The sequence below is a fragment of the Solea senegalensis genome, linkage group LG12 (assembly GCF_019176455.1).
Source record: "Solea senegalensis isolate Sse05_10M linkage group LG12, IFAPA_SoseM_1, whole genome shotgun sequence".
NCBI lineage: Eukaryota > Metazoa > Chordata > Actinopteri > Pleuronectiformes > Soleidae > Solea > Solea senegalensis.
In genome coordinates, this window is record NC_058032.1 from 2,964,924 (window position 1) to 2,980,050 (window position 15,127).

At 41.3% G+C, this 15,127-nt stretch overlaps 1 protein-coding gene across 1 annotated transcript in view; it reads left to right on the forward strand.

Moving 5' to 3' along the window:
* LOC122778750 (teneurin-3-like) overlaps positions 1–15,127 on the forward strand; it is a 128,258-nt gene that overhangs the window by 100,193 nt on the left and 12,938 nt on the right. The window contains exons 13-17 of the mRNA XM_044040847.1: positions 3,778–3,963; positions 6,665–6,685; positions 7,213–7,236; positions 8,340–8,486; positions 10,565–10,781. Coding sequence (XP_043896782.1) covers positions 3,778–3,963; positions 6,665–6,685; positions 7,213–7,236; positions 8,340–8,486; positions 10,565–10,781 — 595 coding nt within the window. The remainder of the gene's footprint in view (positions 1–3,777; positions 3,964–6,664; positions 6,686–7,212; positions 7,237–8,339; positions 8,487–10,564; positions 10,782–15,127) is intronic.

Below are 15,127 nucleotides of genomic sequence, written 5' to 3' on the forward strand. Positions count from 1 at the left end.
GGAAATGAATAAACAGTTGGTAATCACTTTTAAATAAAGATCTTAGCCTTAGCATAAGCCACTTTTTTTTATTTTCCTTTGGGCCACCGTGTTTCCACAGCAGCTTAAACATAAAAACTAGCCAGATTTTGCACATTTGCAATCCCACTGCACACACAAAGAAGAATAATGTTGACCCCTTTTCCACTACGACACAGTTATTTTCCATTAGCGATAGTACCTGGTAACTGTGAGTGATGTCGTCAGACTGCCGGCCACTGATTGGTCAGAGAGTGCAGTCACAGGAAGAGGCATGAGCCCGATGTCCGACACAAGAATCAAGCCGAACAATGCCGAACTGTAGATCAGTTAAAAAGACTTCACAATCCTAAAAATCTGGATTAATCTCCAACAACTACCAATGAAATGTCTAAAATCTCATTATTTAACAGCGGAGTCTGGTGTAGTTAGCAACAGCAACCGGCGAACCGCATCACACGCCCTGCCGCTGCATTTCAGTTCAGTGAACGTGTCAGACGAAGTACAGAGCAACTCTTTTTTAATTAACTGATTCTAGTGATTCCGTTACACTGAAAACAACCGCTTTACACGTCACTAGCCACTCGTTTGTGTTGTGTGTGAAAAACAAAGTCACGGCAGTTTCGCTGGGGACGTGTTGTGGAAACAAGGCATTTGTTGCAATCTGCAGTCTCACCATTAGATGTCAGTCATTCTGACAATTTGGGCCTTTTTTTGAAAAACATGTTAGTTTTGTTTCTGGTTGGAACACGGGCCTTTCTGCATGGAGTTTGCATGTGCAGCCCCGTGACCCTCACTCATATGGAGGATAAAGAAGTTAGATGACGATGAGAACAAATGGAATGTGACTTTTGTGACATTTGTCTCAAACATGCCTTGGCTTCGTTGTGTTTTTTAAAAAATGAATAAAATCATACTGTGAGTGTGATCGCACCCAAAGAGCTTTGCAATCAACACTTGTAGCATGTGTTGGTTTGAGGAAGAGAATATGTTCACGACAGTGACTTAACTCCTCATGTGATGTTGCACCTTGATGACACAACCTTTAAAATTAGACATTTGTTAATATATCTTTTCTAAATAAGCGACCGTAAATGTGTATATTTAGAACACGCTCCCAGGTTCTGGCAGAAGAGTCTCTTCATCTGTTGCCTGCTTTGTATTCGACACGAGTAGATGACATGTTGGTTCAAAGGCCGACCCCTCCCATCTGTTATCTGTAGCTTTTATTTATGCACCGTTTTCCTCCTCACGCTATAGATTCATTGTGCATGAGAAACACTTGTTGAGTCCAACATTTTAAAAGCAATAGTTGCAGTTTGTTTCCGTCAGTTTAAAGGCTGTGGAATATATTTCTCTTGGCTGGAATTCAATTGAAAAATTAAAGCATAAGGAGGCTGGATGGTATTTTTTTGTTGTCGTTGATGTGATAGATGCGAGTGCAGACCTTTCAAAGCAGCATGTTTGGTCGGAACCCAGGAAGAAAGAATGATTGTTTGGGTGTTTTTGTGTGTGTTGTGTGTTGCATCTCACATTTTTCTTCTTTTTAAAGGGAGGCAATTTGTTATTCAGTCAAAGTTTTTTTTTTTTTAAATTCCAGACACAGTGCCCTCACTCAGCAAGACATCTCAGGCCTGTCAATAGCACAACTGATGAAGGCCAGCCTTGATGCATTCCAAAAGTTGGGGAGTTTACCCACCTGGGCGGTTGGAGGTTTCCTTCTTAATTAATGTTGTTCTTCTTCTCCAATTAAATAAACTTTAATTAACAAGCGCATAGCATGGATCGACCACCCACAACCCCTATCCAGCTCAAGTCAGGGGCATGTTAAAGGCAGATAAACACTTTTGCACTAATGAAAAATTGATTGCATAGATTCTATGGGAAGGAGGTAACCCTTTGGAATCTAATGACTCCCCTCCAGAGGCTTGCTTAATATTCTACAGTGTCGGCTTGACTTAATCAGAACCATCCAAGGTCTCTCAATCGAAGAAAAACTCTCTTCAGAGAGCTGGAAATGGACAGCGAAAAGAACCTCGATAAAAGAAAGGAGCGTGAGTAAAGCAGTGGTTTGAGGACTGGCTTTAAAAAAAAAAGATCAGAAATAAAAACATTAGTTTAATCCATGGCAGAATCCTGTCTCCTGGCTAATCTGGGTTTCCTGTGGGCTACACCAAGTTTTTTAAAAGAGCCCCAAACTTTTCAATAAAATAATAAAAATAATAATAATAATTTGCAGCATCTTGTCACGTAACATCTGAGGACAGAAGCACAGTCGATCTGCTTTCCTGCAGCAGCACACTGACTGCTATTGTCACAGTGGAAAGCTTTGTGGCTCCTCTGTTCAGAGGCTTTGAGAGAAGCTCTCGGTTCCAGTAAATGAACATTTCTTATTCTCACACAAGAGCAGCCCCAGCTTGTTGAGCGACAGTTTTAGCCCAGCACAGGCTGATTTACTTACCACCCATGGTTTCAATCATCCATGCTCCCCATCCATTTTTTTTTTTTTGAAGATAACACAGATTCACAGCTGCTCTGTACTTGATGAAAACATGTCGATCCAACATCTCTCTGAGTCCAGATATATGAGAACTTGCTCAAATCCTCAACCCCTCGCCTCGGCATGCCCGGCACTCTAAGCTTCCAGGATGTGTTAGATATAAAAAAAAAAATATGAAGTTTTCAGATGACAGTAATTGCAGCTGCTTGTTATTCTTCGGCATTAACTTTAATTTCGCTTAATTTTTTACGGCCTCTGCACTCGTGAGAAAATAAACGGACTTTTGACATTATGAGCTAAAAAATATTAGTTAAAGTGCATGCAGAAGAAAAATGACACATCTCGCTTGTGTCATTTGTGCATGTGCATGAAAAGTACCTCCTCTATTACTCCAGGGTGTTTGTTCGTAGTACATTTGCAGTACGTGCTGTGTCGTGTGACGATTCAGAGGCTGAAATGTTAGTTTCAAAGAAAGTAAAAGCAAAAGTGAAGTTGTTGCTGATGAAATTTGGTTTGAAACAGATGTAAAGTCAAACAGATGTCTTCCATCTGCCTTCGTAAAAATCACACATCGGTGAGCACAGGTTTTTTGTTTGATGCCGTTTTATATCCTCGACATGCATCCCACACCTAAACTGTCTTTTACAGATTTAATATCAAGCACTTTATTATTATTGTTATAACCCATAAAATTGATGCCACTATATATCATGATTATGTGATACTTTTTTAGAGGAAGTTATTGCATTCCTATTTTCTTCTATTTGCATTGTTTTTGGGTCAAAGTGGCAGCTGATTGAACATTAATTGGGAATTCAGTTTCAGTTTTGTGTGTCAGCCGCGTCCCAGTCAACAATTATTTATAACAAGAATTGTGATACAAGAAAAAAAACGCTGAGAGGAGATAAATCTGTGAATGCATGAGGTTTTCTATGTGAAAATGATGCCACACAAAGGTTGTTTTTAATAGATTCTGATGAAATATTATCATATAATGCAACTGTATCCTTAAAAATGACTGGCTAACAGGAACGAAAAAACATGTTTGGTTCACAATTAAACACAGTGACCTACTTTAACAGAGGCAACCAGGGCATGTTTCTTTCTTGAGTAGGAAATGCAGCTTTTGTAAAAACACAAAGATAAACCAGAAGGAGAAGAGGGCTTTTCACAAAATCAGAATCTTCATGTCTCCATGGATTTTCTTCTTTTTTTTTCTTCTTCTTCTTCTTCTTCCTCCTCGTCTTCTTCTGCAACAGAGGTGTGTGTGGTGGACTGTGGTCCCCACGGCTCATGCATCAGCGGCATGTGTCAGTGTGAGGAAGGCTGGACAGGACCAGAATGTGAGCAGAGGGACTGTCACCCACGCTGCATCGACCACGGAATCTGCCGAGAGGGCAAGTGTGACTGTCACCAAGGCTGGACGGGTGAACACTGCACCATCGGTGAGCCACTGTGACACACACACACACACACACTGTACACCTACACACACACACACATGACAAGAGAGCACAGATGACAGGAAATGATTGCATGGACAGGCTTAAAATGGGACTTTTGGAAAGTGAGTGTCAGGAGTTTGCAAACTGATGTTTCTTGAGATCAAATACAGAGTCTTTTTGTTTTTTGTTGAAGTGAATCATTTCCCTTCAGTGATTAAATTTTTTCTCCAGATTTGACCTCCAGCTTGAGCAGATGCAACATTCAAACCCCGAAAATAATATTTCACATTGAATTTTGAATATAATGAATCATAACATGATTCATTATAACAGGGACTATGAAACATAATTATGTGTGTGTGTGTAATATGTAACATTTTCTTCATAAAAAGGGGACACTAATGTCATATATAGTTGATTTTTGTTTGCCATAACACTTCCAACATTCTTTAAATCTATTGGAATTGTTATTTTTTCATCATTTTGTTTTCCTTTTTTATTTTATGTATTTCTCTTTTGTATATTTTTGTACAAAACGATCACAACTGCTCGCTATTTCCTGCACGTTCTGCTTTCACGGAAAGCTCCAGAGCACAGGGGGAATCAAGTAGGACAAAAAAGACAGCATTACCCATGATCCCATGCTGCTTCCCATTATCATAGATCTAAGTCTTTTATGACAAGTGTTTAGATTAAGAGACTTCTAGCATTCTGTGCATTTCAATTTGTACTTGCAAGGGGAATATTTTTGAATTGTTATACTTGTAAAGTCTTTGATCATGATTCCTACATCACCAGCCATGATTTATATTACTTATAGTTATTTTTGTGAGCAAATGCTCTTAGAAGTCCACCTTCACTTTTTTGTGGGCAAGAGCTCCGCAGCATGTGCAAATGTTCAAATTAAATAGATCTGGGAGTATAGTATTCAATTCGGTCAATGGGGGTCAGCTGAATGAAAATTAATTTGCTATGAAAATGCTGTCAATTAACATTTAAAAGCATCTTTTCCAGTGAAAAGAAGAGAGACAAGGTGAAATATCCTTGGTTTTGGGGCGGCCAGCCTTCAGTGTTTCTATGGTCTATTCAAAAATCCCGTCCTTTATGCAACACCTCACAGCAATTTTATAATTTCTCTTTCATCCATTTAGATATTCAACCTTTTAGAATGCTGGAGTGATGCCTCTATATGAGCCAGTCAAGGGCAGGTACATAGGGAGCTGAAAAGCCACGGTTCGGTTATCTTTTTTTTTTCTAGTGGAATGGGAGCTCTTCACCTGGCATTAATGAGGATAATGAGTTCTGAGATGTCACTTACCGTTGACCTCTAACTCAAACCCCTCAACACTTTGCCCCCGTCAAAGGTCCTGCAGTTAAACCCTGACACGCCGCGTCCAACAGCATTTCTCCAAGTGTCATCTCCAAACCGCTCAATGACGACTTATTCTCGGAGAAAACGAAGATGTCACACTCCGCAAAAACTATTGCACAGCAATTATGCAGTTACAAGTTCTCTCATCAGCGGCCGTGGGTCTGTCACTGAGGGCGAGACGATGTCGGGAGTGAGGGTGTCGTCGGCGCGGGGGTCACGTTCCCGATCATATTAACCTTCTCCTTCTCTTGGCAGGCTGCGCAAAGATCAGTTTCTCCTCTTCTTCTCCTCCTCCTCCTCCTCCTCCAGGCTCCTGTGACGTAAAGTAACTCCTTGCTGTGGAGGCAGCAGAGATGAATAGGCGATGCGTTACCTTCTCCCCGAGAAGAGGGAGCGTCTTTTGTCCTTCAAACCCTGAATAACTGCCATTTGCACAAAGCGCCTTTTAATCACATTACATGGCCAAAGCTTGAATGGAGCACTTCCTCGGCCTTTCTTTTGTCACACGCATCAAGATCCTGTTTTATATGCAAGTCTTAACCCATTGTCCCTGCTTTCTCAGCACTGCTATTTACCACTAAGGTGTTTTTGATTCGTTTTAGTGCGCCGCTGCTTCGCCGCCGCGCAGTTGTTGAAGTCACTGGAGTGGAGACGACAGCAAAATTGAAAATAAAACAAAAAGGGGAAGACGAAGACGAAGAAGAAGAAGAAAAGAGAGAGGGAGAGAACTTTAGCATTCTGCTTTGTGATGCGTTCGTATTAGAGTGAGGGTGAGACAACATACCTCCTGACAGTTAGACAGTAAAATGTTTGGAAGAAGGCGCCGCATGAAAGTGGCTCATATAGTTTTTTTTAAAAAAGGGCCTTTTAGCACTCAGACGTGTTCTCTCTGCATTAGCCCGACTCGCTTTGGCAAACCAAGCAGATGCAGAGAGTGTTAACAGTGAATATTTTACAAAGCTCAAGATGCTGGATTTATTTATTTATTAATTTACTTCCTATGGAGATAACTGTAATCACCATCCAGGAGGAAAAGAAACACTGAAGGGAAAAAAACAAAAACCCAGATGATGCTTTATTATTCTGATTAATCACTTGCTGCTTTAATTAACATCCGCACTCGTTTCTTTGCTCCCCAAACTGTGAATCTAATCTCTTCAATCTTTTTCCCTTATTTTTGTCTGTCTTTCTTTGTCAAAATCGACTTTCTACTTGTACTTTCTCGTTTGCATTTCTCCACCTAACCCTCTTTTTCTCTATTTTATGTCTGTATTCCTGTCTGCCCACCTATCCGTCTCTCTCCGACTTCCTCTCGGCTTACATGTTTAGCCCTGGATTCCAGAGTATCAGGTAAAAAAAATAAGAAAAAAACACCTCTCACTTTGCTCGATTATTTATACGCTTCATACAAGATGTTTCCTATTTTCTTATTATTTTTTATTATTAACACTTTTATTTTTGCTTTAAAATGTTGACTTTGTTTTTTTAACAATGAACAGATAATGGGGCTAGCGTGCAGCTTTCCTTAAAGTCAGTCATATCCTGTCACTCATGCTTAGCGTTAGCAATTCGCCATAACGCCTGTGATTTGCATACACGGCTGAGAGATTGAAATTAGGGCAGGAACTAAAACGTGGGCAAAGGCAACAGTCATTTTATTTTTGCGGGGACAGCTTCCTGCTCAGCTTCTTTTTCCCTCAGATATAAACAAGTTTGGCAGGTGCATCAACTTTATGTCACCAGACGTTTCCACTTTTCTGTGCTTCCCTGCAACTTACAATAAAGTAAATGTGTTTGTCAGTCTTAGGTCTCTGCCAACACAGAGATAAGTAATTTTTCTTTTCCAAATGTTTCCCTCTTCCTCGGTCGTGTAATAGGAGCAGTCAAGATAGGATATAAAGGTAAACTGAACCACTACCACCACCACCACCCCCCCTCCTCCCAGGGAGATTGTCACAAACAATCCCTCCCTTTTCTTTGTCTTCCCTAGCACGGCGTTTATACACCTGTTCTATGTCCGAGTCGATCATAATGTTCCTGCTGTGATCCCGCTCCCCCACCGATATGTCCCCTCATCTCCTGTCCGTCTTAACCAGACTCCACGGTCTCCTCCACCCTCACCCTTAACTCCCCCTTCCCCGTTTGTCTTAATTAAATGTGTCTGCCAGATTAAACGCCCCAAAACTGGTGTGGTTTAGTCATTTCTCAGCTCCCCTGTCTTCACCCTCCACTAGCAGGAATGCGATCTGGCAGCAAGTGCTCTGTTTTCTGTAAATGTAGAGATTCTTGATCCTCCCTCCTCTTCCCACACTTCTCCCCCTATTTACATATACTGTACACTCCTCTGTTCCCCCTTTGATGTTGCTGTTACTTCACATGAGTGTTTTCCAACATCTGCAGTGGGCTATACTCCTACTTTTTCGTTATTTACAGGCAAGACATGATTAAAAAGGCAGCCACTGATTTGCACCCTCTTTGAGCTCACAGAAATGTTGTTCTTCTCAGTCTGAAAACATTGTCGTGAATTTGACCACAAGGCAGAAGCTTAATTCAAAAATTACAAGCAAACTTAAAAAGAATGACTCAAACTTTGATTTGCACATCAAAAATAAAAACCCCGAGTTGCCACGAGGGTTTGACTCAGCATGCATATTTGGTTTTCTTCCATTGGCCTATTAATTTCTCATGAACAGCTCAGCAGGTTTTCCTCATTTTCTGTTATCTTTTTTGACTCATTTCACTTTTCAGCGTAGCCAAACGTGCTCCTGAAACTCATGTGAAACGACTGTATCTCCTCACGCCTTCCTCCACATCACCAGTCCTGTCAGAGATGTATCGTTCTCTATGTTCACTCAGTACTGTCTTTTTTATCACTTTTGCCCCCTCCCTCCCTCCCTCCCTCCCTCGCTCTTGTCTTCTACCCCCACCCCCGTCCACTCTCTGCTCCTCATTATCCGGCTCTTAATTTGTGCGGCTGTTTGACTCGTTTGTCATGTGTTGACAGACGGCTGCCCCGGACTGTGCAACAACAACGGGAGGTGCGTCCTGGATCAGAATGTGTGGCACTGCATCTGCCAGTCAGGCTGGCGAGGGCTGGGATGCGATGTCGCCACAGAAACGCTCTGCTCAGACGGCAAAGATAACGAGGGAGGTAAGAAGGAATGAAAAGCCCTTTTACAAATCGTCTTTTAGCGCCACAGTGAGACTTTGTGTGTGTGTGCGTGTGTGTGTTTGGCTTTGATGTGGCTCCTCAGTGGCGGTGCAAACAAACAAAACAAATCAATCATACATAAAACATCAGTGGGAAGAATATGCAGATGTTTCAGGAGAACAGATTGTTAAACACTTGTGCGTTTAATATAAACCAAACAAGTGCAAAACCCCCATTTCCATAAAAGTTGGGGCTGAAAATACAGTAAAAAAAAATCCTGTTACATTTACTGTAAGAAGTAAACTTTAAAAAAGAAGAAAATGATCATAAAGGAGTTGGAAGGTTCCATAATTAGCATCTTAGCACATTACCATCCCTCCATTTTCTACCACTTTATCCTCCACAGGAGGGTTACAAAGGTGCTGTGCCAATCTCAGCTGACATAGGGTCGAAAGGCGGGGTTCACACCCTGGACAGTTTGCCAGTTCATCGCAGGGATAGAGACAAACAACCATTCACTCTCACACCTGTGGTTAATTTAGAGCGTCCAATTTACCTAAACCCCATATTGCATGTTTTTGGACTGTGGGAGGAAGCCGGAGAACCCGGAGAAAACTCAAAAACTGGACTGGCGATCCGGCCAGGGTGTGACCCCCGCCTGTCGCCCTATGTCAGCTAAGTTTGGAACAGCATCCCCTCACCGTGATTGGTAACCAGTAGAAGAGGGATGGATGAATACTGGAAAGGAGTTCTGCGGAACGACAAGATTCACCAGCACTCCAGGCGTCCTGATAATCATGATGGTCATAAGAGGGTTAACCCTGTAAAGCCTGACAAATGAAAAAATTATGTTTATGAAAAAAAATGCCATATAATTTTATTTATGAGATATTTTGTGTTTTTGGCAACGGTTTGCTCACAACAATGTTCATTTTAATAATAAAAAAAAGTGTTAAATGTATTTTCAATTTATTTATTTTTTTTAAGGAAATAATTGATCACAAGATATGTTGATAAGATATAGGTCTCAGAAAACCATGTAGCAAATATGATTCAAACGGTTTTATATGGTTAAAGACAATGTTTCTAAGCACAAGAATTCAAAATGACACCGTAAACTTTGCTGTTTTAAAGTGACACTGAAAGAGTGATTAGGACCAAATACACTCGGCAGCAGTGTGAAATTAAACTGTTTAAGTTTCCAATTTCATTTTTTAACACTTGTTCAGAGTGTATTTGGTCCTTGATTGGTGTTAAATGGACTGGTGAAGTATTACTTTAACACTGCAAAATTAAAGTCAGGGTAAATCTCAGCGTGTAAAGGCCAAGGATTGGCTGCTGAATGTGTGTGAACGGCAAGAATTGGGCAAACAATCGCACCTGCAAAGCCGCAAGAATCAACATCTACAATTACAATTAGAAAAAGGTGATGTGGTGAAGAATTGTTCGGTGAAAGTGAAGTGTGTTGTTTCTCAATTTAATCACGTTTAACAAATACAACAACATTAAAAGAGTGAAAATCTTTTTTCTCTGACCTTTCTTTGGCCTGTTTCAACAAATGTTTTTATCTTTCTTTCTTTTCTTAATGTAAATTGAGTTTTTTAAACAGTGTATATTACGATCCCACAAAATAGATTTGTGATTCATTGATCCTCAGTCTGATAAACAAAACATTTGGAGTTTCATATTAGGTGTCATCAGGCCCAGTGGTTCTCCAGTTTCTTCCCAAAACACGCAGAGGTTAAATGGACGCTATAAATTGACTGCCTCTCGCCGTATGTCAGCTGGGATCGGCTCCAGCAGCCCCCGCGACGCTCGTGTGGAGAATAAAGCGTTAGACGATATCATGTGACAGCGCTTTTCAATCGAAAACACTTCCTATGTGAGCTCGGGATCTCTGCGGCCTCGTCAATGAACTGAAGTTCATGTTAGGAGTCACACCTGTGTGCATAGAGTAATGGAGTTGCTCACCCATCTCCGCTGACACATTTTAACACATCCAGGTCAACACAGCTTCCCCTCCCTGTCTCCACTGACCACCTCACCCCCTCACCCCCCGCCTTCCTCTTGTTCTCCAGATGGACTCGTCGATTGCATGGATCCAGACTGCTGCACTCAAATGTCCTGCCAGGGTCAGACCTACTGTCGCGGCTCACCTGACCCCACTGCCATCGCAGGCCAGGGCCAGAGTTCGGCCGCCCAGCTCACGTCGAAGAGCTTTTATGACCGTGTCAGTTTTTTGATTGGTCCCAGCGGCAGTCACGTGATACCCTGGGATAATCCGTTCAACAGCAGGTAAGCAGCCTAATGAAACGCCGACAGCTCTTTAAACATTTGGATCACGTCGACGTGTTTGCTGTCTCATTACCAGTTGGGGGAGAGGCACCTTTGTTTGTGCAGCTACTTTGACAGTCTCACATCTCTTTGTCTTTGCAGTTACACTGGCAAGTGGGTTCAAAAAAACTCATTCACTGCTGCAAGCTTTTTTATTATTATTATTATTATTATTGTTGTTGTTGTTGTTGTTTCCTCTGCAGTGGAAACAGCTGGAGCCCGGAGGCATTGTGTTTTCAGATTGTCTGTCTGCCCTACTCTTGTCAACAGAGTATTTCACAAACACCCCAAGGGAATCCTTTCAAAATTTGGTGGAAACTTTTCCTTGGCCTTCAGGAGGAATTGATTGGATTGTGGTGGTCAAAGGTCGAGTCGTCTTTCTTGTGGCCTCTTTAACGTGACATCTCAAATTGGCTTTGACTGGAATCCTCCACGTTTGGCTCCAACCTTTAATTGGACTCTAACTAAAAGTGATGAGCTTTTCGTGATCAAACGTCCAAAAAAACATGATGTTTTTATTTACACTATTTGCCGGGAAGCCCTTGAGATAATGTGATCATGTCCTGCAGTATCTTTCACTTTGAGCCAGAGATGGCATGATTCATAATTGGTCAAATACCAAGGTCACTGTGCACGTGTTCTGCCTCATTGATCCAGAATCCTTGAGCAGATTCCCTTAAATTTGACAGAATCTCTCACTTGCATTAAAGATGATCTGATAACAACATGGTGGTTAAAAATCACAGCGACCTCATTATGACAAAATAGACTTAATATCTTTGTATTATCGTCTCTGGATCTAACAGAGCGGTCTCTTTAATTTAAGACAGTTCAACACAAGTCAACACAAACCGAGTCACACAAAATGTGAGTCTGAAAGATGACATTAACAATAAATTAAACACTTAAGCTGACGCACTAAATGCTAATCCGCCCATAATATTTAACCAAAACTCTTTAAATTTTTATTGTTTAATTTACAACAATTGCTTCACGTTGGTGGCGAAAGCTGGGATTAACAATATTCTACCCTTTGTACTGTAGCTCTATGCTGGCCGTCTAAAGGCATTATGGGATGTGTGATCCTGCTACTAAAATGAATTTCAGGGGGGAGATTGAAGTTAATATAATTCACTCACGGTGGCAGCATATACTGTACATCTGGACCAAATTTGGTGTCAATCATCAAGAGGCTGTTGAGACGTTTCCCTCAAAACCCACAAGAAAAGTCAGACCTTGTAGTTTAAAGGGGAACAATGAACGTCAGTGCAATTTATTGACAGGCTGTTGGGATATTTCAGTCGGGAACAGTGGTGGTAGATCAACCCGACACACTGACATTGTCAAAAAGCTCTTACACCTGTTTAAATTACCATTTTAAGGGACACAGTACAAGTAGAGTTTGAAGCGTGTACCTTTCTTCACAGCCCACAAAACGACCAAACCTGCACCTTAAATGCACTCACACCACGTTATTGTGTGTTACTGAAATGTTCCTTTTGTCGCCGTCTTCTACATGCGGCTCCACAAACATTAAAACATCAGATTCTCGGGAAGATAATTTCACCCAGCGACGGACGACGTGCAAACTAATACGACGTTATTTTCACACAAGTTCACGCCGTTCACATTTTGTTCAGAATCACAAGCAGGTTTGCTCTGTGACTGATGGAGAGGAAAAATGATTGCCAACTGTGTGCAGAAGGCTTTGGGAATATTTTTTCCTCCAATAGTTTAAAGTAATCCTTATGTAAATAGCATGCTTTACTGGAAATATAGAATGAGGCAATTCCTCCTCCCAAGCCAGGTTCTCGGTAATCCCCGTCCTCATTGTCTTCAGCTTACTGTCGATTTCATGTCTGGCACAGGCATTAGCTGCCTTGTTCAAAAATATTCATTTGCTTTTTAAACTCTTCCTGTAGATTTGTAGTTTGCTTGTTAAAACATTTTGGTCCCCGTGTTTTTCAAAGCTCTGCAAACATGGTGCAGAACTAAAATGTGGAGGAAAAAAATTAACATCTCATCGGCACAAACGTGCATGGAACTGTTTTTGTTTTTCTTCCCTTTTTTTGCCAGAATAAACGACATAATGAAGAAGCATTCAGGAGTGGCGGAGCTTCTTCTTCTTTCCTTTTTCTTTTTTTGGAGACCCGTATTTTTTTCAAACGTTCATTTGAGAGTGTAAGGTGAATAATTTATGACAGCCTTTGCTTTGCAGAGTATACATTATAAAGAAAAAGTCTTTGAAGCGCTGGAACTATGCCAGCAGAGCATCAAGACTTCCAACAGCAGCGGTGACTGTTATGCCTCGTTGTTGAGTGTCTGATGTCTAACGGTGCAGAGATGGGAAACACTTAGAGGTCATTCCTCTCCTTCTGTTTCTAAGAAGACAATGTGTGTGTGGATGTGTGAGAGGGAGGGAGAGAGAGCGCCAGGAAAAAGCCGGCCTATTTTAGCATGTGGTCAGATTTCAGAACTTGGCCGTAAACTTGTCCCTCGAACTGTGTGGAGAATAAAACATGTGTTGTGGTTTACATCACCTCTCGTGTGTCACCTCCCACCGTATCGCATGTCCCCAACGCGAGTCTCCCATCGGGGGTTTTCAGACGGTGTTTTTTCTTTTTTCTGCCCCCGAAACAACGACAGGAAAGAATGCAGGATCCGTATGATTAATTTCTGGGTCCGGGCAGGTGCTTTGACTCGCCGTTTGTTTTCGGGAGGTTTCTGCTTCCTGTTGCATGTGTCTGCCTCTCAAAAGATTAATAGAGACGCTCGGAAGAGAAGAGGAGAGCGGTGGACCTTCACCAGAACGTCTTAAGTGGCCTTGTACCCTGAGCTGGTACATTATGGATGGAAGATGAGATGGTTTTTCCCGGCGCGGAGTGCGAGGGAAACGAGAGACGCTGAAGGTGTTGATCATCCTTGTCTCGTATATTACGAAACAACGCGGAGATTAAAAAAAAAAATTGGCAAAATGAGACATGTTCTTACCAAGCGGTGACGAGACGCAGAGGTGACACAACTTTTGTAGTCTGTGGTTTAAAAGTGCGCGATGATTAAATGGCGATGAAGTAATTTTGCTTTTACTTTGCTTTCAAACAAAGGGCTGCGAATGACCTCACACTTATGAATTCTGAAAGGAAAAAAAAGCACTGTTGGGTATGTTTTACCTTAAGGGCCAGCAGTCATGTTGAATAATCGCAGCTGATATCTGAGGCTTTAATCATGTATGAACCCCCTTTCATGTCTGTGATTTATGAAGCAAAAACTGTCAGAGAAAATACAGCTTTTTAGGTGGAAGCAGTGGAAAGAAGGGGAGGGGGATGCTGGAGGTGGAGAGGCTTTTGACCAGAAGCAAATCCATTTGGCAGAATGAGAAGTCTGGGTGGGTGGGTGGGTGGTTGGGGAAACGTGAATGAGTAATGCGTTGCAATGCTGAAGTGTAGCATAGAGGATCCCTTAAGTGAAGTATTTAACCTGCTCCCACCGGTTGTGGTGGCACTGCTCTTTGGCCAGTCGTAGGAGGTGAGTTATGTAAGTGTGAACGTACGAAAACAAGGTCAAATATATCAACTTTTTACCATTTATTGTGCTCAGTGTTGAATAAGTTACTGTTCATGATTTAGCATCAAAATGAGTATCTTTTTGGGACAGAATCCAGTTAGATTGCAGAAGTGCAAACATGGCAGCCTCTCAAAGCAAATAAATTAGTTTCTACCAACTGTCACTGTTTTCCCTTAAAGGACAGAAAACAAATAATGATCCAGTGATGCTCTGTTACTTTGCTCAGGGATGGTAATGTTATTACTGTCGGGTAAAATGTAAACAGGGGTGTCAAACTCAAAATGTCCTGGAGGCCAATGAGCAACACAATATTCCATTTGTGATGATATTTCACAGATTTCAAACTAAAGTTTGTTTTGATTTGGACTGATAAATACCAGGGGTGTCCAAATCTTTCTTAACAACGGCCAGATTTGATAATGTGAAGAAGTTTTGTTTTTTTTAACAGTAAATTCTACATACAAATGTACAAACATTTAATTAAAATGATTCAATCATTTTTAATGGCTGTGTAACCACATCTTTGGACATGCCTGATATATACACTTCATAATAAAAATGAAAATTAAACGTAAAATGATTTAAACAAGGTGGACAACTGTAATTAAAACACTAATGAAGCATTTGTAACGTTCAATGTAATACATAATGTCTTATGATTAATATAATAAAAAATATAGCTCACAGACATAGTTAGTATTACATTCCTGGCAGCTGTGCCTCAGCCACACAGGCTGTGTTTA